The sequence below is a fragment of the Ammodytes marinus genome (assembly GCF_949987685.1).
Source record: "Ammodytes marinus genome assembly, chromosome: 11".
Lineage (NCBI taxonomy): Eukaryota > Metazoa > Chordata > Actinopteri > Uranoscopiformes > Ammodytidae > Ammodytes > Ammodytes marinus.
In genome coordinates this window covers 18,924,735-18,950,825 of record NC_137215.1, presented here as the reverse complement: position 1 = coordinate 18,950,825, position 26,091 = coordinate 18,924,735, and the positions used below count along the sequence as shown (strand labels likewise).

General features: G+C 42.2%; 2 protein-coding genes across 2 annotated transcripts; both read left to right on the top strand.

Moving 5' to 3' along the window:
- Positions 1 to 1,590: 1,590 nt before the first annotated feature.
- Positions 1,591 to 14,656, top strand: ppp1r21 (protein phosphatase 1, regulatory subunit 21). Its single transcript, XM_080037082.1, has 22 exons — positions 1,591 to 2,233; positions 3,345 to 3,413; positions 3,856 to 4,002; positions 4,403 to 4,504; positions 4,630 to 4,794; positions 4,916 to 4,974; positions 5,309 to 5,403; positions 5,553 to 5,605; positions 6,328 to 6,477; positions 6,638 to 6,739; positions 6,832 to 6,920; positions 7,034 to 7,170; positions 8,345 to 8,437; positions 9,108 to 9,235; positions 9,568 to 9,717; positions 10,050 to 10,142; positions 10,617 to 10,874; positions 11,311 to 11,346; positions 11,487 to 11,603; positions 12,245 to 12,343; positions 12,444 to 12,572; positions 13,157 to 14,656. Exons 1-22 carry the CDS (start codon positions 2,174 to 2,176, stop codon positions 13,184 to 13,186), a joined length of 2,361 nt encoding a protein of 786 aa, XP_079893208.1. The 5' UTR covers positions 1,591 to 2,173; the 3' UTR covers positions 13,187 to 14,656.
- A 954-nt stretch (positions 14,657 to 15,610) lies between these two features.
- On the top strand, positions 15,611 to 25,453 carry ston1 (stonin 1). The gene is made up of 4 exons (XM_080036599.1): positions 15,611 to 15,743; positions 21,123 to 23,058; positions 23,674 to 23,876; positions 23,991 to 25,453. Exons 2-4 carry the CDS (start codon positions 21,207 to 21,209, stop codon positions 24,054 to 24,056), a joined length of 2,121 nt encoding a protein of 706 aa, XP_079892725.1. The 5' UTR covers positions 15,611 to 15,743; positions 21,123 to 21,206; the 3' UTR covers positions 24,057 to 25,453.
- Positions 25,454 to 26,091: the final 638 nt, after the last annotated feature.

Here is a 26,091-nt window from a genome sequence, read left to right as displayed (position 1 = left end):
TAATCACTGCAAATAAGATTTGATGTTTTGTTTATTTTTTGCCCTGCAAACTATCCTCCACAACACAAGAATTCCATTAGTAGCCAACACAAGCAGAATTCTTGGTCAACATTGCCACCTGCTGTGAAGGCCACAAGAAACACAAAAACACCCACTTAAGAATAGTCCAGTCTTAAGAATAACTTACTCTCTCTGTGTGGCAGCTCACAGTTTTCACATAACCTTGTTACAGCTGGCAAACATTTCCCACCAAGTCCAGCAGTTCAGAAGTGTTTTGACGGCATAAGCTGTGCTCAGCAGTGTGTGTGTGTGTGTGTGGCTACACTGCACTTTTCTTCTGCATGTCTATGAATGCACCAACATGGCTGGCTGCCTGAAATGCACCTCAATTCTAGGGCTGTGCCGGGTACAGATGCATCATCAGATGTCCTAACAACACTCTTCGATGTAAGTTAATTAGTCATGGAGGACTGTAGGATGAACACTGTGTGACCCTGAACAAGGGCTTGTCTGACTAGCCTCAGGCCCATTGGCATGCTCTATTGTTCAATAGAGTCCTGTGTGTGGACTGGAAGAGGGGGGCTTCTCCCTACTGACTGCCTCAATTCAGCTGGAAATCAGAGCAGCATCACCTCCCCCCCTCCCACACGGCCCTAGCAACCACGCCACGCCAACAGTTGCTAGGCAACCAGACAATGCTGGAGCCACTGGCTGTGTGCGTGTCAGAGAGTTTGTAATTTTGCCTGTGTGCATTTAAGAACAGGAGTGGTAAAACAGCAGCGGAGGAAATGCCTTTTTGTGTAACAAAACATTCAAGCAAACCCCTTTTAGTGAATCTTTTTTGCCAGTTAAAAATTAACAGCTGATAGAATAAGAACTCACTTAAAGATAGCCTACACTAATTCTATGTGGGGAAAATATGAAGAGATTATTATGGATTAAGCTAGGTTAAATTAATCGTGTAGGATTTGAGCAGTGATGGCTGCATTAGCAACATTTCAATTCACTCCTAGTGTAAACCAGGTCATGTGCGTTTAAAGGAAATCACTGAGACTATCCTTTTCAGCGCTACACCCAGCTTTTGATTTCTGACCTTGTTTTTGTTATTGCAAACCATACCACCCTCGAAGTCAGCAGTAAATAATTGATGTGTGACATCACTGCCCTTCATTGTAGGACTTGTTAGGCTAATTCTATGATAATAGCAGGCTATCTTCTGTCTATCATATTCAGACTTTCCTATTAGTAGCCTATTGTCCACGCACATTTGTAATATCCTGTTATAAAATAAGCCCTTCATTCCATCTGTTAAAATATTTTCCTACTCTAATTATTACTGTATTGGGTAATTTATTCTAATAAAATGCATCATATTTTTTTATTTGTTGTTTTGTAGCCTATTCCTGAAGCTGAAAAAAAAGCTTTGTAACTTATACTGTCAAGAGTGCTACAACTGTATCTAGGGTAGCCTATCTCTCTCATTGGAGAGCTTTTCGAACGCTAGACGGCGCCCTACTCCACCTCGCCGCCACTGTTCTGATCTGTGAACTTTGACCTGTACGCTTGTGTCTCGCTCTGGAGAATGAAAGTATTCCTTCAGATGAATGGATCGTCGAGGCTTTTCACCCCGCTAGTTTAGCAGCGGTGGCACTCCCTCGCGGAAGCGGCGGGTCACACACGGCTGCTGTCAGATAACGTGACCTACATGTGTCGCTCGGTGTCGGGATTTGTTTTGCTACATAGCTAACCACTTAGCTTTTGGCTGGCTCTGGCTAGCAGGCTCTGTCGCCGCTGGTGCTAACTTAAACAACTGAAACTAAGTGGAGCTTTCAAGTCGGAACCCCACCCGGTTTTGGAAATTATTGTAAATCAGATGACAACCAACAAGTTCTTTCTCCGGAGCTCATTACCGAGCCCCTGTCAAAATGTACTCGAGGTCCTTTGCACCAAGAAGTAACGGGACGAGCCGCCTTGAAGTAGTTCAACAACAGTGAGCTAGCTAACCTGAGTTAGCCAGGTTTAGGCTCACCGTCTGTCAACATTTTTGAAGCCTTCGGCGTGTGAAGAACGTTTCGTGCGAGCTAACTGGACAACAACCGTCAGTTAGCCTGGGTAGCTAAGATAACGTTTCCTAGCATCGACAGTCAGCGACGAAGTAACGTTCGCGGCGACCATGGCTAACGTCACAGACCTGCAGAGTAAATACAGCAAGCTGGCACAGGAGTACTCCAAGGTAACAACTCTGGCCATGATCCCACGTTTAACGTTCACTTAGTACTTGTTAAATGCACAGCTATTGATAAAAGCTGGGACTCAGATGCTCCCTATGTGCTATTAGCATTAGCCGCGTGCATTCTGCATCTATTTGCATTGTAATCAAAGACAAATGTTATTGAAACATAATTTCACGTAATGTTTACTTTGATTCCCGGGAGTGGATTTCATAAATAAAGCTGTCAGCGCAGAGAGACACATTCAATTGCGAAGTTATCACACTTAGCTGAACCTTACCTTAATGCAGGTGATATTGTTTTAGGGGTGGTGTTGATTCAACTGCATGGACTTTATATAGTGGTCATTTGGAAAGATGTAGGTGTTTTGAACAGTTTGAACTCGATCTGAACTCTCATTGTAGGATTTAATTAAATGCAGAAGATAGATTAAGCTAGCCCAGTAAACACATTGACCTACTATACATATAACCTAGTGTACACTGGTATGGTATTCATATTGTAAAGCAGCAGATTGTGGATGTAAGCTTTGTTTTAGCTTGATTGTTGTTTCACTGCTAGGCCATTTCATCTCAATAGACTGGCATAGCTGAGAATGATTAGGTGCCAAAAGAAAAATCGGGCTGCATCCAAGTTCCATCAGCATTTTGAAAGGTTAATGTGTTAACAAGTGACAGTAAAGCCTGTTACTCTGTGTTCTGTCTTGTGAGCTGTATGCGCCCTTTGTTTTCAGGTCAGCTGACAGCACGGGGGAGTGTGTGCTGTTTCCTGTTTAACTCTGATCTCCCCCCTTAGCCAAGTCCCATATCCTGCTCAGGAAGTGCTGACTATGTGTATCTGTCATACATGTTGCAACTGGGCTTCAGTATTTTAAGTGTTTAATGGCCTGAGCTTATACACTAAAGTATGTACTGACTGGTACATATTTTGGTTCACTCATCATATTGTGCAGATGAGGACAAGAAAACGGCAGCAAACATAGAATGCACAATTTTCTTCATTCTAAAACTGCCCTTTGAATCTCCTCAATCCTGACCACTGATAATGTGATAATGTTGTATGTTGAATTCCTGTTTCTCACGTCTCAACATTTTCCTCTGTATGTTTTCACAGCTCCGTGCCCAGAACCAGGTGCTGAAGAAGGGAGTTGTTGATGAACAGGCCAACTCTGTCTCACTAAAGGTAATGATAATCAAGATCAGAACCACAGCTGTAATATACACCTGATTTACTCCTGACATACTATGCTATATATCTATACGCCATAACTTGTTGCTAACTGACTAACTAATTCCCTATGTTTAGGGGAATGCATATTATATCATGAACTGTAACTGTATACATTTCTATAAATAAGTACATCATCAGGTTGCCAAGCCAATGTTAATGCCAAACGGAGAAGAGTAAACAACCAGATATTTTGCATTTGTTAAGCAAATCCAGATTGTCACCTGATCTGACAGGTAATTGTTGGAAATGTTGCTATTAGTTTATGCTGGACTTGGCACAATCACAGCTCTGCCATATTTTCCTCATGATTTGAGAGGAAGTGATTGTCTTATTGAGTTGACACGTGCAGCACTTTTATGGCCCCGGCAATGCGTTTGCCGTTATGGTCCTTTAGGAGCAGCTGAAGCAGAGGGACCAGAGTCTGAGGAAGCAGGAGCAGGAGATGGACAGCCTCAGCTTCAGGAACCAGCAGCTGGCCAAGAGGGTGGAGCTGCTGCAGGAGGAGCTCGCTGTCAGTGAAGCCAAGGGCAAAAAGGGGAAGGTGATCATGAGGGGGAAATGAAAGTGGGTGGCTAGTACACAGTTGGAATTGCGGGAGTGTATTTTTCTATGGTTACACAATTAATTTGACAGCCAAAAACACACAGTGATTCCATATTGATTCTAAACACTTTCAAACTCAATAATGACTATGATTTAATGGTGGAGTCAGCAATTCTGGAGAGTAAAAAAAAAACGCTTTCTGTCAATATCTCCTCCCGATCCGCTACCTGTACGTAATGTGTGTGCTCGGGGTAAAAAAAATCCAGGATGAATACACACATAGGCTGTGTTTGAGAACAAGCGATATCCCAAAATTGCTGACCCCACCCTAAACTCTATTGTTTTTAGAGCCAAATGATTGTGATTAACAGCTTCTGTTTTACCTCTTCCTCGTCCAGGGTAAAGGAGACTCTCCCTCACAGCACGGCCTGCAGACCCAAAACGTATTTGACGAGGACCTGCAGAAAAAGATCGAAGAAAACGAGCGTCTTCACATCCAAGTAAGCGGCAGTGGTGTCGTGTTTATAATTGGCTTGTCATGGTTCTGTACACACACAGTGTTAAAGTCCACAAACCAATGGGGCCTTGGATGTGATGTCTCTGCTCTGTGCTGTATTCTCGTTAGTTCTATGAGGCGGACGAGCAACACAAGAGGCAGGAGGCTGAGCTCAAAACACGGCTACAGGAGCTGGAGAAAGACTCTGAGCAGCACCAGGCCGTCGTGGGCGGGCTCACCACAAAGTACATGGAGACCATCGAGCGGCTGCAGAGTGACAAAGCACGTATAGAGGTGAGAATAATCAGCAGCAGCAGGAGGGGGAGAAAGGAGTATGACACAGACAGTCACTGTGATTTTTAATAAAGTGTATAAAAAAGAATGTGCAATGCATTTCTGCTTTCTTTTCTTATAGGTGAAATCACAGACCCTGGAGAGGGAAGCAAAAGAGTGCAGAATGCGAACAGAAGAGTGGTACGTCCTCCTTTTTTATTTACAGTTGAAGGATCATTTAATCCATTCATGTGGAAAAACAAAGTCTTTAGTAGGGCTTTTATTCGAGTACTCACATGATTGTCCATAGTTATTGCGATTAAATCGCAAAGTAATCGCTAATCTGCTCCATCGCTTTCGGATTTCCAAAATGTAGGTGCAGGCAGAGGGTCATAATCTTACGTGTGCGTGTTAATCTCCCGTCAAAGTAACTTTTGTGTCCAGTTTGACAGCCGTACTATTAAGCTCTATTAAATCATTTAACTCTTTTATTTGAATTGATCAACAATTTATTTATTTTGCTCTGTCTCTGCAGTCAGCAGCAGTTGAGGCGGTGCCAGTCGGAGCTGAACAGACAGGTGAAACAGAGCAGCAGTGTAATCCAGGAGAAAGTGCCCTTCAATGACACCAGTGAGTGAGCAGACGTCTTACCTGAGATCAGTCTTTGTCACCGATACTGTAACAACATTCTGCCTCGGTGTAAATAGTGTAACGCTGCACCAAACTGTGGTGCAGTGGTTCAGCTCTGGTTTGATCTGCCTTTCTGTCACCCCCTGCAGAAATGAGTGATTACAACAGCCTCAATGTTCCACCACACAATCGAAGGCACCAGGTGAGTGAGAAAACAAACCCATTTTTTTTAATAGTTCACATGCTTTTTTAATCCTTACAGTTTACATATTTCCCTAGCAATGATAGGATTATTCATATTAGATTCCTTGTAGCCCCATATTAAACTATATTTCGTTTTTTATAGCGCACAGTGCAATGCAATTTCTCTAACCCACATTTTAAACATTTTATGAAACATTTAAATTTAATGTTTATTAACCAGTAACTAAGGACTTTTACAAGAATACTTAGCTAATCTCAGTGTTTTTCTACTGAAAGAAAAAACTATTTAACAAGTTCAGTTTAGGGCCCGACCGATATTGATTTTGGAATGCCGATGCCGATTATTTTCAGAGAAATTATGATTACGATTAAATCGGCCGATAAAAAAAAAAAAAAATGATAATTCCCCAAAATATATATTGAAACAATTTACTTTTTTGAACCCTTAAATATATATATACCTTTTACAAAATTACATTAGTTAAGAAGAGTAATAACAAATTGAAAAGCTGTAAATTGGGAGATTTTGTTATTTATGCTTTACGATGAATGCAAGACAATTTATCACTTAGGAAGATCATTTTAATTGACTGATCAATAAATCACCTTTTTATTGTGGGTCAGAATACATAGGATACGTCACAGATGAGTTCATACGGCAGGGTTTTCCTTCACACTTATACAAGGAGTTTGTGGCGTGTGTTCTTCCGGTGGTTTCAGCTTAAAGCACGAGACGTGGCGGCTCAGGCCCTGAGCTTTATTCAGGACCTGGTGGCTGCTCTGTTGAACTTCCACTCCTACACCGAACAGAGAGTGCACATCTATCCCCTTGACTCGTCCATTGAGCCCATCTCCCCTCTTAACCAGAAGGTGAGGCAACAGTACACAAGAAATACACACAAATGCCTGTTTTATTTTCAGATGTCCAATAACGTGAACTATCGAAGACAGCAGCAGTGGTTTTACATATAACAATAATATACATTCAGTTTACAAATTTAAAGGAATATTTTTTTTTCTCTGTGCATAGTTCTCTCAGTATCTACATGATAATGCAGCCTATGTGCGCCCCCTAGAGGACAGCTTCTTGCAGTTACACCAAAGCATCACAGAGGACACAGTCACAGTGCTGGTGAGTGGTGTTTGGACAGGGATAATGTGTGGGCTTGCTTATAATCCAGCACTTATCGTATTTTTTCCTTCTTTTATTTTCTTGATCTAAAGGAGACCGTGGTCAAGCTGAAGAGCTTTGCAGATCATTTCTCCTCATACACCCACTTTCTGCAAAAGATTCTTCCATACCAGCTGAAAAGGTCAGAGCTGTGTGTGTGTGTGTGTGTGTGAGAGAGAGAGAGAGAGAGCGAGAGATATAGAGAAATTGAGTGGAGGACGCTGTATTGATGGCTATCATCTCTTCTCCTTTCAGCCTGGAAGAAGAGTGCAGGGCATCCCTTTGTACTGCCACACTTGCTGCGAAAAACCAGGAGTTGCAGAGTGACATGAAGAGAGTGACTTCTGTGTTTGAGAAACTGCAGAACTACATTAACCTTTTGGCCTTACCCAGTAGGTTAACATTTGCGGGGGAAAAAACACCATCTATATATACCTCACGGATATAGCTGGTGAAGCTGTTAAAAGTTTAGCGAGTGCATTTTGTTTTCCTCCTTTAGTCTTGGCCTAAAGGTGCACTATGTAACTTTGCGTGTGTCAGAGAAGTGAACATTTTGTAGGGTATATTCATGTTACTGAATAAACAAACTTTCTTCACAGGATAATTGGATCCCTGGAACACTGTTTCAAGTTAGAAAGCTAGCTGAAAAGTTACCCCGGAATTCCACTGGCTGCGCGTGCGGTGTCCAACGGTTTTGCTCCGTGCGCCCACGTCCGTCAATACCCACCGGCTCCGTTTTCAAAGCAGGCACGGCCAGCTCCGCTGAACAGCTGGAGTCGCGAGAACGAGGAGTTCCCGCGGTAATAAAAGTGACGGGCGATCGCTCTTGATAATATGATTCTCCTATATGGTATTTACACAACAACGAACGCACGGAAGGTTATTATTCCCATCCGAACGAGTAAAAGAACAGTGGACATGCTTGTATGTGTCTCTGTTTTGAGAATGTCACCTGCAGTGAACACCGAGTGTCTTATTTTGAAAATTAACCGGAGGTTTTATTGTTTTGTCGGCGCTTGTGTTCCTGTCTATCTCGATGTGTTCTGTGCTAAATTGATGCGGTGAGCTCAGGCATCCGGCAGAAATAGAAGCACTGCGTATTTCACCGGAGAGCTGGAGCAGCAGCGGAGCAGAGAGACGGCGCAGCGGCCGTGGTAGAAACTCACCCACTGACTGCTCTTAATTCTATTTTTGTTTCTGCCGTGCTGGAGCGGAGAAGGACCGGAGACGCAGCCGGTGGAATTCGGCCTTTACTGTTTCACTGTCATTGTTTACAGGAGCAGGGCCCACAGTTTTTGTCTACACACATATTCTAGTGTTACATTTGATTCCAGGTTCCTCAATTTAATTTTTGTTTTGATTTATGATTATAGAGTTATTCAATACTAAGAATTCCATATAGAGAAAATGTGTTTTGTTAACTAACTACAGGCTCTGCAAATGTAAAACAATAAACCTCCCCTGAAACTGCATAGTGCAACTTTTAAAGTTCAGGAATATTAGATTAGAAAAATTACCTTATTTTACATTGATGCATGTTTTACAAATGTGTGTGCTGTGTCTCAGGTGTTCAGCAGGATGCCTTGCCACAGAGCAGCACCTCAGCTGTCTTCACCCAGCTGGCTGCGTGCCTGCACAGTCTTCACGATGCAATTAAAGGTGAGCAGTGGCATTTGCCATGTTTGACCCCACAGCTAGTCACTGCCGTCTTGATGTTGCACAACGTTTCCACTCACGCAGCCACCCAAGCTCTTGTTGTCATACATGGAAGACTTGACTCTTTCTGTTTCCCACAACAATACCCACCTCCCCAGTCTTTGAAGCTTAAACACAGTTTTGAATCTACTACACCATGTGGCGCCAAGTGGAAGTATCATTTAGTGCCCTTTAGGTATGGGCCTATCTCCTGCCAAGTTGAGCTTGACATTTTGACAATTTATTATACTCATATTTATTGTGTTTTTATTTTTCAGATTCATATTTGGTATTTTATATTGTTTTTTTTTTAGCCTGTACAGCACTTTGGCCTACTGAAGTTGTTTTCAATGTGCTACATAAATAAACATTGACTTAACTCTGGCGGAGAGGGAGTGGCCTTTGTGCAGCTGGCTCATTTGTAAATGTGTTGATGAGTAACGAGTACCTTTTGTCTGTTTGTGTTGGTTTTCTTGTGAGGACAGTGATTGTGGTCAAATATACACTGAAACACCTGCAGTTTCACCATATGAAAATTACCGTAACACATCATTTACACACACCGGTCATTTCTAGCTGGTGATTGCTGCAGACAGGACTTAAAAATGCCTCTGTCTCCTCTCTGTGTGTCCAGAGCTGTCGAAGCACTACATCCAGAAGGCGAGCTTAGAGCAGGAGCTCCCCACCATCACTCAGAAGCTCTGTACCACCACAGAGTGCCTGCTGGGATCTCTGGGCTCGCTGACCAACAGCACCGGCAAGGTAAGGCCAACAGGGGACAGGCAGCAGCCAGGTTTATATTTCCTATAACGTCTATACCTGCGTGTAGCAATGAGTTTTCCCTACAATTGGATCACATTGGTAATTGCCACTCATGTGATAACACAGAGCCGCAAGACTCAGGTGGGCACAGCTTAAAACGTTGCAACAGACTGTCCAAATCCCGGTTTGTACAGCTGCTCCCCTGTCAGAGGAAAAGGGATGAATGACTTCTATTTGTGATTCAAGTCTAACTGTTGGGTATGGAGGCTGAAAAGATATGTTTTTGTGTGATGTATACTATGTGCTAAAATGCCACGTTGCTTTCGTTGCAGATTGCCACTTTCTTTAGCAACAACTTGGACTTCTTCACATCGCCAGGCTACAGTCCAAGAGGCAGCACAGTAGCCCTCAACCCCTTGCAAGCAGAGAGTATGCTGGCCAACAAAAAGAAAGCAGCTGCCTATATCCATGCTATCAAAAAGGTTAGTAGATGCCTAACTCTGCTGTTTATGTGCAGGTCTAGATTCATGGGTGGCCTATCCTGCACAGTCTTCATGTCCTCAAAAGAATTGTTTTTGATTGAAGAAACCTTTGTAAGTATTTGAAATGTTTCTTCTGGTTTCACGTTTCCACCTTTGCCATTTTGTAAGTGGGTTATTGCCGGGTTTTTTTGTTTGGTATTTCTTGTTTTTACTTTGCTTCCCTTCATTCTCTGTTCACACTGAAAGTACTTTGTTAAGAATAGTTTTCTTTCATTATTATGAACAAATGATCGCTCTCCCACCATACTTCCTGTTTTTGTTTCTTCATTCAGCCCAGGCCACAGTCTGTTCCATACAGAGAAGCCCTGTCAAACCGTCGTATTCTCACCAGCTCCACTGAGAGCAGAGAAGGTCTCACTCAGCAGGTATGATGTATGATTGATGTTTTAGGATTGATTCATTTAAATGGATGTTGCCCATCTAAAGACTTCAGCGAGGCAGTGATTCTGGAGAATGCTTGTTCAAAATCAGTGATTATCCCCTCACAATCTGCTACCTGTCCATTCAGAAAAACAAATCCAGTGTTTATACACACGCTCTGATATGTAAACAAAGGAGGCCCACCGTAGCTATCAACATATCTGTCTACAGAGCCTGGGCTCGATTTTATCACTGGATTTTTTGTTCAGTGCGCACACAGTACAGACAGGTGGCGGGCCGTTTAATGGACGATCATACACACGTTATAAAACATTTATGAATCGCAGTGTGGAGGATTTGGGTGACGGAGGTTTAAAGTTTAGTGTGTGATAAAAAGTGTCCCCATTTCCTTCTACAATCCGCTGGCCTTTTTTCACTTCCCACAAGCTCACTGTCCTCTCCTCCTCCCCCTGCTATAGGTGCAGCAGAGCCAGGAGAAGATCGCTCGGCTGGAGCAGGAGAAGGAGCACTGGCTCCTTGAGGCCCAGCTGGGGAAGGTGCGCTTGGAAAAGGAGAACCAGCGCATTGGGGACCTGGAAGTGCAGCTCAAGGCCGCTCTGGGGGGAAGCCTGAACTCTCAAACAGCCGCAGCCAGCACGCTCGTACACTGCCATGAGGAAGCTGACAAGGAGCTGGAGGCTGCTGGGAAAGAGTCGTCCACGCTGTGCACCAGCCTGGTACAGTCACTCAATATAGGCTGCTGCTGCTGCTGCTGCACTTGTTAGTTTTTTTCGCTTCGCAGAGGAAAATTCCTGCCCTGTGGCACTGCTGTTTGATTTACCCTCAACAAAGGGAGTATTATCTTTCCTTTCTAGTTACTCCCCCGCTAAGCAAGTTTTTGCTTTAAAAAAAACCCTCCAACATCCGATGTGCTGACGTTGCTGAAAAGAGGAATACTGTTGTTAATGCAAGTGGCAGAAATGACAGTGTGGTCACCGTCCAGAGCAGTTTCTATCACTAGTCTCTGCTCTTCTTGTGTATTAGCTTTTATGGTTGTTATCTGTTGCAGGGATAGTTTGTCCTAGTATTGTTGGAAGTCTGCCTGCGTTAAAAATGGATTTCATAGCATCTCTGTGATTGAGTTCCTGACATGTTTCTATATTTTGTCACCAGGTTGGCATGCTGTGCACAACACCGACTATTGAGCATGTGAGTTGTCATGCACCTAACCATTTCACATATTTGAATAAAGTGTTCCTTGATAATATTTTAAAAAGAGTTTGATATCATAACACTTTCCAGAAGGAAGCATAATGGTACGTAGCTTAATGTTGTGTCTGTGTTTGCAGGTGGGAGACGAGCAGTCCAGGGAGCAGCTGATAAAGACTCACTACATGGTCAGAGTGGGAGAGCTCACCACCCAGCTCCAGATCTCAGACAGCAAAGCTGTGCACTTCCATTCTGAGGTGAAGCCCACACTTCAATGTTTATCTCAGTAACTGCTTCTTATAGCAAAGAACTGACCTTTTGGCCGCATGCAGCATATGACATTGCATGTCGTCTGGGACGAGATATGGAAACTAAAAGGCGATTTTGGCGCAGAACACTCACTTCCGCTGTTCTCTCATGTCCTCCTTCCTATTACCTTTCCACAACTATTTCTGTCTGCTTCTTTAATTTGCTTGAGAACAGCAGGCGTGGAAACTGAACCAAAAGTTAACCTCGTTCCTCTGTTCTTTCCTCTTTGTCCTTTTGAAAATGGATATTCAATCCCATTATTACCAAGTGTTGCCTTTCTTTCTGAGAAACTGAAACATATATTTTTAGTATATCAACACGGCTAGACTTGAATGGAGGCACTTGTCTAAGTGACATCCTGTCACATTGTGACTAACTGGCATGTCAGTCATTCACAGTTTGTATCCTAGCAACAGGAATTCACCTGATCATGAGTCAGTGTCATGGGTACTAGACTTGTCACTTTTTCAAACTGTATGCAGAAATATCTCCCTTTTATTGCAGATTTTTGAACATGATCGGTAAAGCCTGGTAGACATGCATTGAACCTGTAAGGGGACTGCAGCAGTTTCTTTTTTTCCCATTCCAGTGTCGAGCTTTGGCCAAGCGATTAGCCATTGCAGAAAAATCCCGGGAGACTCTGAGCGAGGAGGTGAAACTGGCTAATCAGAACATCACACGCTTGCAGGTAAATTAGCAAAGCGCTGTGTGTGTAAGTAAAGGCATCAGCCCCATTTTCTTTTCACAACTCAACGACATTCATGTTGTAAATGGCATCTCTCACTCAGGATGAGCTGACCACGACGAAGAGGAGCTACGAAGACCAGCTCAGCATGATGAGCGACCACCTGTGCAGTATGAACGAGACTTTGAGCAAGCAGAGAGAGGAAATCGACACGCTCAAACTGGGCAGCAAGGTACCCAGTTGTACACAGTTATGTTGCATCTGCTCTCAACTCTCTTTTGTTTTAGTTTTTTTTTAGCCGTCTCATACTCTCATTCTAAAAGCTGTGTCACTAAACAGGAGAGCTAAAGGTGGCCTTCAGGTAGCGTGTGAACGATCATTTCAGGTTTGGCAGTGAAATGGGATGCCGTAAAGTTTTTGTCAGTTATGAGGTCAGTGGGTGGCGTTGTGATTGCCGCCGGGTCTGATGGGAAAAGCACCTGCTGGAGACATCTGAAAAAGTCGTTGAGTTAAAGGGAGTAGAAATGGATAGGCCTGTTTTTTTTTTTTTAAGAGTGCATGTTCCCATGTGTCTGCTGCATGTTAGGAAGCTGCAGGCCGAAACACGTTTGTGAGCCGAAGGTGGTGATTTTCTCCAGAAGGCCAAAGACCAGCCTCGGCATGTTTTTAGATTTTGACTCAGAATGCAAAACAAATCTGAGCTATCTCTACTCACTGCACTTAAACGCAACACAGAACTGTTTGTACTATTACTGGCTGTGACTTGATAACAAGTTCTGCAGAACTGAGCTTGTACGTTTTCTGTCTCCCTTTTAGGGAAATGCCAAAAAGAACAAAGGACGCTAGTGCTGCCCTTGAAACGATGGCTCCATTGGGCTTCACAAAGGGCACCTTGAGAGAAGATCTGATCCGTGGTACCAGCAGCCTCCTGGTGCCCACACTAACACTGTCACCAAAACACAGGACAGCTACAAGAGCCTCAGAATCCTCTGCTGTCAGTCACCGGCAATATGGAGGAACATGTTTGACTGAAGAAGCTTCTGTTTTTCCCCCATTTTCCTTGACACGGCACCAGTTATAACACAAAATGGTTTTATATTAAAAAAAATTAAATAAAAAACAGAAACAGCGCCGGAAGCGGCTGCTTGACCTTTGGCCACAGCAGGGTGGGAGAGAAAAAGTATTTTCCCTGAAAGGGACAGAGGAAGAAAAACAGCTGAGACAGTTGATGCTGGTAATGCTCACTGAAGTCAAGACTTGAAGACCAAACCCTGTTGATCAGCGTGTGTATTTCTTTTTGCTTAACTTACGCGCGAGAGCAAATTCAACTGTGCAGTGATACTGCTTATCTGTGGTAGCTGGAGAGATGGTAAATGTTGGCTTGGCTATGTGTGTGTGCGCAGAGTGTTTTCTCATTGTGTGACTTTAGCACCAGACTTTACAACATGTGAGTATTGTTTTACATTTAGGATTTTTATTTTAGAACAAATTTGAGATAATTTATGGTTCCAAGGTCCAGTATGTCTACATACAGCATAATACCCCTCATAACACACGCATTTGTCAAAAGCTTCTGTAAAGAAGGGCTTTAAAACCTGAAAGAAGACGCACTTGAATTCTTTCCACATTTTGTAAAAGGCTTCAGTCCTCTAGGAGTGGTTCAAATGAAGAAAGAAAATGCCTGCCTTGAAGCACTGATTGACTGTTTACTTAGCAGGAAAAGGGGTAGAATGGACAAGTTGGAGCTTGTAAAATGGTGTCAGTCTGTCTCTGTGAAGTTACTCTGTAACAATAGTTGTTTTTATCACCAAAGTAAATGTGGAAGTGCACTGATGTCATGTTGTAATAATGTATGGACAAAAAAGGGTTAATGTATGAATATACACTCATTTGAAATCATGATATAATTGTACTATAATTTCAAAAAGAAATGTAAAGATATATTAAAAAAAAGCATTTATCCAGAGGTTACAAATCCTTATTTTCCACAAAGTTGGAAAAAATGTGTGTCCTATTAGGCCAGATTACTGGGAAGTATCATTCTATAACTGGTACTTAGACGACCTGAGTCATAGAGTGCAGTTCAAGTTTACAGTAAAATACAACCTCTTTGGCTTGTAGTGACAAGAGGGAAATGAAAGCAGAGCCCAGCAGCGGTTATGAGCAGTTCAGTCAATCCTCCTGCCAGCAAACATTTGTTCGCAAAGACTTGCCAATGCGCCCTGACCTAATTGGAGAGAAAAATGCAAACAGTACTTTGTATTATCACAATGTAACCCGTTCAAAAGCACATAGTAATATGTGATACAAATAAAAAGCTTGTTGGACATTTTGAACGCTTGGTGACTTCAGATTCACATGGTCATTGATGATCCTTGTCTGGCCTAACTTTTTGTGCTGCATTTCTAGAAGTTAAGAGCAGAGTGGGATTTTAAAACAGCTTATGATTTGAAAATAAATAAATAACAGTCTGTAAGTTAACACACCCTCACCACTGGGAAATGAGGCAGCGCACAATTGAACTCAAAGATTTCTGTTTAATGCTGTCACTTTTTGGGGGAAGGAAAAACGTGTCCAGTAGACCTATACAAGGCTACTGACAAATGAACATTATGGACATAGCCTATAGGACATATGTGGTGATGTTCTTATACAGGGAAACGTTGGCTACACAATTGAAGTAAGAACATAGCCCTATACAAAAAAAATGGATGAAGATTGAAAAGTGGCCAGCCAAAATAACCTGCTTGAAATGGCATTTGAACAAAGTGCTGGAAATCCACAGTGTTGTGCATGTTGTGATATAAGCCATGAGATAGGCCTAAGTGTGTAGAGTTTTGAAAATTGTTTTTAAACAATGCAAAATCAGCTAGTGTGTTATCCAAATGAACTGCTGCTGTGTATAGTGTTGTTAGAGTTTTTCACATGTCGCTCCAGCTGTGCCCACTGTGGTTTAGCAATCCGAAATAACTCGATAACTCTAAACTAAATGTTTGGAAATGCAGGTTGTAAATTGTGTTAAGGACCCAATTTCTGATAAGCCTATCCTTTAAAACCTCACATTAACTTTAATACATTTCCAAAGCATATCCATATCGATTATGTATATGTAGGCCTATGTAGGCATATTCATAAGAATCTAACCAGTTGGCCTATAGCCTTATTAGTATCGACTCTCTTAACTCGTCATGGTGTGCGCGCCCATCTCCTGACAGCGACATTCCCCACGCTCGTGAATGCAGCACGGTGATCTGCTCATTCCTGCAGTGTCCCGTGTGGAGGACAGTCCGCTTGAACTCGGGAGGGGAAGCGACGCGCTGTGAAAACTCCCAGGATTTACACTCTGCCATTTTGAGGAGAAACCGGCCGACATCAGCGTCCACGAAGCACAAGCCATGAATTAGTAAGTATTTTCTTGCTTCTGGACGCACTCGGGTCCGTTTTTGAGATAGAGCTTTGATAGTTCAACAATACTTCTAAAGCTAGACCGCTTTTGGTGCACTCTTTATAGATGTTGCCTCAGTCTGGTGTCAGTCAGTTGTAGCTCGGGACGGGTTATGGGTGAAATGATATACCGTGTCCAAAAGCAGAGTATGGCAAACACAGCGACAACTCTCTTCACTCAGACTCTGCATCAAAACAAAGGCGCGGAAATGATCCCAGAAGTGGGCCTCTCTGTCCCGGGACATGGGCCTGGCTCTGTTGTGGATGACAGCATGCTCGTACTGTTTTCTTCCTCTAGTCTCACTTACTATGGTCGAGATAGTGAGAGAGAGAGAGAGAGAGAGAGAGAGAGAGAGAGAGAGAGAGAGAGAGAGAGAGAGAGAGAGAGAGAGAGAGAGAGAGAGAGAGAGAGAGAGAGAGAGAGAGAGAGAGAGAGAGAGAGAGAGAGAGAGAGAGAGAAAAAGTTACTTACCGGTGACTCGTGTTTGTGTGTGTGTGTGTGCGTGTGCGCGCGCCTGGTATTTCCTGACTCTGCATGTGTGCAACAATGTTTCAAAATGTGTTATAACCAACACAAGATGGACACAATTTATTAAAAAGCATTGTCTGCGGGCACTTTTATGTGCTGTCAGTTATTTAAAATCCGTCCATGTAAGTTTTGTGGAAGAAAAGTGACAATGCATCATACCACAAGTGAACATTACGCTAAAGTCAGAAATGATATTGACACTTTTGGTGCAAAATCATTGAGAGGAGGCAAGCAAGTGTAAAGGGCTAGGCTATATCTAGCTAATGTTTGCTAGCGTTTGCTAACCACAAGCTACCAGACAAGAAGGCTGGAGCAGCAATAGAAACACTTGAGTGTAGGCCTAATTCAACTTTTTACTTACCTTTTAAACGTCATAGTCTTGCTTTAATGACACTCTAAACTACGTATGAAATATAGCCTATGTTTTCCATGAGTTTATCAAAATGTGTCAAATTGACTCACTGTCAATACTATTTGAGTAGATATAGTGAGACTGTTTTTGTTTAAAGGGACGCAGCTGACACAACTGCCATTCATTCCTGGTTATTTGTGTTTTCCACTCATGCTTTTTGGAACTGGAACAAATCTCTACAATAAATACAGGAACCCCCCTGGAATCAACATATCCTACTAACATAACAGTTATTTTGTTCTTTTTGTTTCAAGGCACAGCGGTGAGAAAAGACGCCTCAACTTTTTCTCTTCTGCTTTGTTTGATGAAAGAGCAGAGTTCACTTTGCATGTTGCCGCTGGAAATTTGTCATCACATTTTAATTTCTCTGCGCTGGATTACATAGGCCTATAGTCACTGTGGTCACAACAATAATTGACTGCCTGTCAAATGAAATTGGGGTTGTGTCTAACTTTGTTTGTTCATGTAGTCTAGTAAGTAAAACAATCTGCTCTACAGTGTGAGTAGTTGTACACAGGAATTATCCAGAGCATCCAACAGGAACTTTTCTCATTCAATCAGGAAGCATCTGTCTGAAAAGTTTAAAGTTCAAATGCGTGTTCTTTTAATTCAGCTGTTTTTTAACCACAGTTTCCTCTCAGTCATCATTTGTCAGGCGACTGTTATATAAAGGCTTCCTGTCATTAAGGTCATTTTTCACAGTAGTCAATCATGTTCTTACAATAGATTTAGAGCAGGAAAAATAACAATATCTCCTCATAAAAAAGGACTTTAATCTTGAACTAAACGATCATTAAAATAACTGCAATAAAAATGGCTCCCGTGGTTGAATGCAGAGAAGGGGTCATCATTTGTTCTCTCACTGTTTCTTGCATCAAAAAACCAAGCATTTAAATGAACAATTTATTTATTATATATTGCATCGGCATATTGTCCACTTATAATCGCAAATGCACCCCCCACAACCTTAACCAACACATGTCCGGTTAGTTAGTATCAGCGTGTGACTGCTGTTCCTCTTTGTGGACTGATATATTTCTCTGTTTGCTGTAAATTCTCGTGGTATTCTGTCTGGGGCACACAATATTTACGTGTTGAAACACTCAGGCACGTTTTGCTCCTACCTCGGATCTGCTTGGAATGTTTTCCTTCTCTCTACTTGCATATAAAAGTGCTGACTGACCTCTTTTTAAATCTGACAAATTACATCTGTTTTGCAACATGTTATGACTCACTTTGAACCTAGTTATTATGATTACGTGACTTCACTTGTTAGGTTATTACAATACGTTGCATGTCTTTATACAGTGGCTGTTTGACCATGGGAGATGCCTTCACATCCCTGGTCTTGGAATGATGATAACAATGAGATATAAGAAAAATGTATTCCCCAGACTCCCACAGTCTTTTATAGGTTCCTACATTTGGTAATTGCTGCAATAGGCCAGTCTAAATCACCAGGTGCCCTCTTTATCATGGTTCTCTTAAGTTTGACAGTGATAAAGAAAACAGACTTTATACGCTGCAAATCTGGTGCATTTTTTAAATGTGATCAACAATGACATGAAGCTAATATTTTTTGTCAGATCACACGAATATAGCAGGCTGGTATTTCCTGTGTGCAAAGCCGCTTGTCCCTGAAGAATGTGTGGAATGTATTCTTTTGTCCTCTGTAGATTTAGCAGTGTGTCTCATTTCTGTATTGCCTGAGAGAGCGCCCAGGAAGAGACAGCAGTCTGGAAATGAGTCTGAGAGACTGTCAGTGGCCTCCGCAGAGAACTCATCCTCCTTCTCCACCACGCCCGTCTCTATGAAGCAAAGCTGAAAGATCCGTTAAGTCGCAGAGGAGGCATGAACTCGCTGTAAATGCCCGCGTGCCATCGCAAACATCCATCTCATTAGAAAGATGTTCTGCACTGTTGTTTGACTGAAGACAGACATGTCAATCCACTGACTATACCCCGAATCAGAGCCCCCACTTGCCCGTTTTATTTATAGCTGTGGAACTTGCCACTGGATGTCTTCTTCATGCAAGTTGTGGCTGTGATCTTGGAGGGAGGAGGAAGGCTGTAATTGAGGCTTTCTGCTTTCAATTATTGCTTTCAAGATCTTTACAAGATGAGACGAAGATGCATAATTTTGAAATGTGGATGCTGGCGAGAGCAAAGCTGCCAGCAGATCAAACACCCAAAATTGTGATTGACTGACAGGAAAATGATATGCAAGTTTGTATAGAGATAACAACAGTAATACTCTACCCATTGGCTAATGAGCCTGAATACCAGTGTTGTTAAGCTACACACTTTCAACGCTTGCTAACCTATATTTAAGGATGTTCTGCAGATTTAATACCAGAGAGGATCAAACATTCATATTCCAGAGATAATTCAGCACCAGCTGCTGTGCCAAATGTTATCATGTTCTCACAGTTGACTTCATGCTGGTTAATGAGTCAGGATATTTGGAACAGGCCTGAAATGAAACATTTAGACCAGGGGTGTCCAAACTACGGCCCGCGGGCCAACTGCGGCCCGCTTTTTATTGGCCCGCGGCCGATTTAAAAAATATAATATGGCCCTTTTGAATTTTTTTTTTTTTGCATTTCTTAGTTAACCCAATAGTGCAGGGGTGTCAACTGATTGGTTGGCCCGTGGCACATTTTGAAAATGTAATGTATTATGGCCCTTTTAATTTTTAAATAATTTAAATGCACTCATTATATTACAGAGAAATATGTCCCATAAAAGAAAAAGAGCACCAAGCCCATCCCAGAGGACCCTGCATAATATTTTATTTTAAATTAATATTATTATGGAAAATCCATGTTTCCTTCTCCAATAGCTTCTAATTCATTTGACAGTGTCTCCATTTTTTTTCATACAAAATTCTTCAGCTTTAGCCTCTTAATTTCCCTCTCAAAGTGCACCAGATTCATGCATTTAACTTTAAAAACGTTAAAAAATCCGTGTTGCCGTGAAGAAGGATTACAATTTACGAAGACACTATGAAACTAAACATCAGAGCAGCTATGTCCTGATAAATGTATAATTTTTGCAAAGTGGCCCGGCCCTTCGTAGATTTTTCTGTATGTGGCCCTCAGTGAAAAAAGTTTGGACACCCCTGATTTAGACTATGCTAATTTCAAAGCAAAATACAACATTTTACCTTATAAATTTGATATAAAAAAATATGAATCTCCAAATATTTCAAGGATAACTGAGTTAGAAAACAAAAAAAAAAATGTTTTGTAATACCCCTTATGCTCCTTTTGAGAATCAGATTTTCAATTTGTCAGAAATTAAGGATACAAATATTTTAGCTTACTGTCCTTTAGATTAATCTTTGTTTTTAAAAAGTTTGAATGGGAGAGTAGATTTTGAGACGCATATCTTAATATCTTGTTTAGAATTACAATACAAATCTCAGTCACTGTATTATTGGCTTACACCCATAGATTGAGATACCAAGAGTGTTACTTTTTGCTTCATGCCTACTGTACAAACTAAATGCTAACATCAGCATGCTATTATGTAGAGTATGACAGTATTAACATGCTGATGTTTAGGAGGTATAATGTTGAGAATGTTCAACACGTGTTTAGCATGGTATCATCATGGTCATAATTAAATAGATTCAAAATCTGACCAGGTGATAGAGGAGCATGAATGTCTGTCAATTAAAACATTTAACAAGTGGAGTTTTTTAATTCTGGACGGAAGAGGTGATCGTCACGGCAATATCCCAATACATGAAAATATTTTGAATAACCCCAACATCAGTTTGTTAATAATGAATGGAACCAAAATATATTCAAAAACAGCAGGGATTTGTTGTACAAAATCTGGATGTATTATTATATTACAGCAGGCGTAGAATCACAGTACATATGTCATGGCCTTGCCAGTGTATAAATGGTATCAAGACAACTTTCTGAAAGTACAAAATACAAATTGCTATTTCGTGAAGTTAATTCAAGGGTAATAAATGCTGCAGTGCTGTATTTCTTTTTGGTTTCTAATACAAAAATTATCCAATTAAAGAAAAAGAGGAAAATCTATTCATCATTACACATGATGGATGCAAAACGTTCGATAATTCTATTCTGGTAGTGTACTTGAGTGATGGTTGAGGCTTAAATGAGCCTCAGTTAAATGTAGTGTTAACATATTATAAACAATTCCAGGTTTTCAAGGTCAGTCTCTCATTAAGTTTTAATAGAGTACCTCACATACATTTTTTATTTATATCTCCTGGAGCTCATTCTCACTTTTTTCCCACAAGATAAATGGACTGTAAAAATTGACTCTTTTCAAGAGCGTTTGTTTTACCTCTTGAGATATTCCCTTAAAAGAAGTGTTTTCCATTGTATCCTTATTCTTTTTTCTTTTTCTTTGCAGAAGAGAAGGCCTCTGAAGTGGGGGACCCTCGACCCAACAAGGAAGGAATTCTTGTTTTGAACCACCCATCAGTCCTCTTCAGCCATGTGTTCCACAAATCACTCAAACTGGGTCACATTTGAAGATGACAACACGCCCCTGTCATCCCCTCAAAAGCCCATACAGTCACAGGGGACTATCAAAGCATCGGTGCCGCGTCCCAATGGTCTGAAATTAGTGCTTCCTCCGATCAGAGATACTTCCTGGAGCTTCAGTAGTTCGCTGGAATCCCCTCAAAGTAACTCTAGTCTTGGTGGAAGTTCCTGTGTACCATGTAACACGCCCTTTTGCACTCCTGTGAGTGGGGTTCCTAACAGTGTGTCTCCATTTCACTCCAATTCATGGGAGAGGAACGACTTCTTCCGGAGTTTCTCCAGCCCGCCTGTTTCCTCTCCTGCACCAGAGACCCTGAATCAGACCTCGGATGGACCAAGCCCTTTCCCTTCTTTCCAGGGGAACTCAGGACACTATAATCCCTTCTGGGATGGATCCAGAAAGATCAGCGCGGATGTGGAAAGCAGCAGCTCCTCCTCCGACTCGGAATGCGACAAAAGCCTACCGCGTTTCTTTATTCGGACCAAAGACGGCAGCGAGCCTCCGCAACTGCAGAACTCCTTCTCCTACGTTTGCCACAAACTGGAAGGCCTACGCGCGGTAACAGACCATGACACAGAGTCGGAGAACAATGGGGAGAGGCGGCTAAGTTGCAAAGATGAGGTGTTGGCCGAGGGTTCGTCAGTTCAGTTTGCTCCCCGCGGTCTGTTTCGAAGCCAAAAGAGAGATGGCTGGTCTGTCATGCTCAGGATCCCCGAAAAAAAGAACCGCATGTCCTCGCGACAGTGGGGGCCGATCTATCTCCGACTGTTGCCGGGAGGCGTGCTGCAGATGTACTATGAGAAGGGCCTGGAAAAGCCATACAAGGAGTTCCAGCTTCTCCCTCAGTGTAGGCTCTCGGATCTCAAACTAGAGAGCTACGGCGAGCCCCGCAAGGTCCTCGCGCTGAAGGTGGAACATTTCACGTACACAGAAAAGAAGCGCTTCCACCCCAAGTTGGAGATCAGTCATGAGGCAGAGGTGGAGCAGCTGCTCAAGTTTGGCTCCACGGTGCACAACGACATGGAAGACCTGGTAGTCTCTATGGAGGAGGAACTCTTCAAACTGGGCGTGCAACACCAGCAGAGGCGGCACTACGAGGAACAGGAGCTGTCGTTGCAGATCACAGATCACATCTGGGTACAACTGGACAAGTGTGGAGGAGTCACGGAGCGGACGGCCTTCACCCAGATTCACTGTCTGGCTTTTCTCAACGGACTAGGGGATTGTTTTCTCGCCCTCAACGATCTCGGCCTGCTGCGCCACGACTCCAGCTACGGCTCCGAGGAGGGCGGCGAACTCTGGATGGAGATGACAGACTGCCATTTTCACAAATGTGTGAACGAGACGGAGTTTCGGAGGTCACGACTGATTAAGTTCTCACCTCCCGACGCCTGCAGGGTGGAGCTGATGCGATACAAGACGATGCTTTTGGGTTGCACGGAAATCCCCTTCTCGATCAAAGCTGTGGTCACGGTTCAAGGTGCCTACGTGGAGCTCCAGGCCTTTCTTAACATGTCGGCGAGCTACCTTTCCTCCATGGGGGCTTCTGAAACACAACCACTGTGTGAGAATGTAGTGATCCGTGTTCCAGTGCCGGGCGACTGGGTCAAAGTGAAACAGACGGTGGCCTTACTGCGACAGAGGTCACTGAGGACCCGAAGGAACAGAAGCGCCTGCTTGGGCTCCATCAGCGCAGCAAACTCTCAGCCAGTCATGCAGGTGACAGTCGGTACCGTCAAGTATGAGAATGTATATTCAGCCATCGTGTGGAGGATCGACAGGCTGCCTGCGAAAAATACTGGTAACTAAATTCTCAGAGATTAAAATCTAGCACTGCAGGGGGCGCCCTTAGCTCAGTTGGTAGGGCGTCGTCCCCCCGGGCCAGGCCCAGCAGCAGATCCGGGTTCGATTCCCGCCCGCGGTCGTTCTTTGCATGTCACTCCCCTCTCTGCCCCATTTCACCTCTGTCTCTCTGCACTATCAATAAAGCATAAAAATGCCCAAAAAATATCTTTAAAAAAAATAATAATAATCTAGCACTGCACACAGCAAAATATATAATTTTCTCATTAGCTTGCAGCACTGTTACACTCTTAAAGCCCCTGTAAACCCAAATCCACAAAAGATAGTTGGGCTATGATCTGGTTCTATGACTCAAGAAGTATTTCTTATAAATTACGGCAGTTCTAAACATTATATTAACTATAAAAACGATGACTGTTGCCATGGAGACCGTTTGAGAGGGCCATGCCCACACAGTCTTGTGAAACGGTCTAGGCAGTAAAAAAACAATGTTATCTTAGTTTTATAATATTTATGTACACTTATTTTCACCCAACTTTAACATCATATTTTGATTTGTTTTATATTAGAGCAGGTTACCAGATGCTCTAACTACTTGTTTTCTTTTTTGCAGCAGTGGACCATCCCCATTCCTTTTCCTGCAAGCTAGAGCTGGGATCTGACCAGGAGATCCCGAGCGACTGGTACCCCTTTGTCACGATGGAATGTGAAATTATGGGCGCAGTCGTGTCACAGACCAGAGTGAAGTCACTGGGCACCACAGATGACATCCAGCCACAGAAACATGTGACCAGTTGGACTCGCTATCACTGTCAGGTGAGATTGCTTCAACCATTGAATAACATGTGGCTTGATGCATGCACATCTTTTAATAAAACATCTTTATTCATGAGTGCAACTCACCCAATGTTGTGTTTTTGGTTTTTTTAGGTGGAAGTGGAGAAGAAATGGATTGAAACAGAGTCACAGAAGCAATCTGGCTGTATGTCACAGTGATGGTTCAAGACGCTCTGAAGAAGACTTTATCCCTTTGATCCAAAACATTTGCCAAACTCTCAATATACTGACGAAAAGGGATGACTGAAACGAGGGGAAATGAGGGACTTTCTGCTTATAGCCGGTTTCAAATTCATCTAATTACACATAGCACAGTAGCTTTTCTCATGGAGGTTAACCGTTTTTGTATCCCGACTGAATTAGTCTCTAGACATAATAAGCAATTTAACATGGTCCTTTTGCCTAGCACTTTACATGTAGCCTAATAAAGTTATTATCTGTAAGATTACAGTTTATAAGAGTACTGTATATAAGCTTGCATTTGCATCATCTGCACTGCCCTCCAGAATGATTGCTATCGTTAATGAATGCCTTATTAAATGAAACGCCGATCAGTCTGTTTGAGATGAACAGCCGAGGTAATGAGCAAAATTCACTGTGTTGAGAAAAGCTCATTATCACTATGTAAATAGGGTCAAGTCCTTTTATTGTCCAGCATTCCTTATTGTTCACAAACTTCCCAATTGATTGATTTAGGTATGAATTTTTCACATTTCTAAATGTTTCAACGTTTGACTAAATTCAGTGGCAGCAGTACGATTATTTTTAATTGTATGCTCTAAAAATCTCAATATTTCAAATATTAGGTAACTCTTTGTGTCAGTAAGGGTTTGAACTAATATGTAAATGCCAGCCAAATCAACTTTTTCCAAATCAATGTAGTAATGATATAAGCAGAATGAAAACATGGGTTGGAAGGTGGGTCCCATGCTGAGTCCCACAGAGCAGCATTTTGTCTGAAGTGACTTAATTACACATTTTTATGACAATTTTGTTGTGCAATGCCAATTAGCAGCCATTCTCAGCAATGAAACGCTGAACTAAGGATCAACACAACATAAGACAACCAGACAATTAAACTATTTCCCCCAAAATGACAAATAAGCATTGGCCCAAAAAAGCTGCAAAGATTTTAGCATGTAAATGATCTTGCCTTTACCAATTACAGTGTGTGGCTATACACAAAGTGGCAAGGTCTGACATCTACTTTGCAACGTAGGGCTCTCACATTATATGTAATGTGAGGAATTAAAGTGGTTCTTTTCTTCTCCACATGGAATGCAACTCATTACTGTTGTCGCTTACCTCAAGCTGACCTTTGACTTTATACCAAGGTTGTATTCTGGAGGACTGTACTTTTTATTTAAACAAATCAAATCTTTATTATGTGATCTTTCTGCCTCTGGGTTGTGAATAGGTTGGAGGGAGAACAATGGTGAAGCTTTATAGTGAACGACAAAAGCCTTCTGTGATGACTTTTATGTATGTGGTACCTGGCTAACGCTGGATAGTATGTACATCAAGTAAAAATGGAAATAAACCTGGATGACTTAAGGTACTTTTTCACAGATTCTTTAAAATATTTGGGGTATCTTTCAAAGGAGAAAAACACTTTTGAGGTTATACCTTTTATAAAATTAATTTCTAACTCTGCTCTGTAGATCTTGTTGATTGTTATAAATAGTATGTCTTCTAAGTATATTGATAGCCTTAGGGTATTCATACTTTTGTCCACAGGGCTTTACCATGCTACTGCTGTCCAGCCACATTGCTCTCCTCTTCTATCAGAGGAGTCAACCAACAGTGTTGAAAGAAAGAGTGCCAGCATCGCCAAACCGAAGGCTCAGATGAAGCAGGGGTCACTGCTCCTGCACCCCCTGCTACAAGTCTATTGAACACGGAGTTTAAAATGACGGGTGTGTAGTAGGGGTGGGAAAAATTATCGATTTTCCGATTTATCGCGATTCTCTCTTGAACGTTTCCGAATCGATTCATAAAAGTTAATAATCGATAATAATAATGCAAATGTGAACGCCTGTAGAGGGATGTTTACACCAGTGTGCTGCCTCTCTTCTTCAGTTTCTCTAGTCCAGCTAGCAGCTACCCCCGTAAGCCTTCAACTTTACAGCTGTCACTTAGGGGTGGGAAAAATAATCGATTTTCTGATTATTTAGTATTTAATATTAGTATTTCC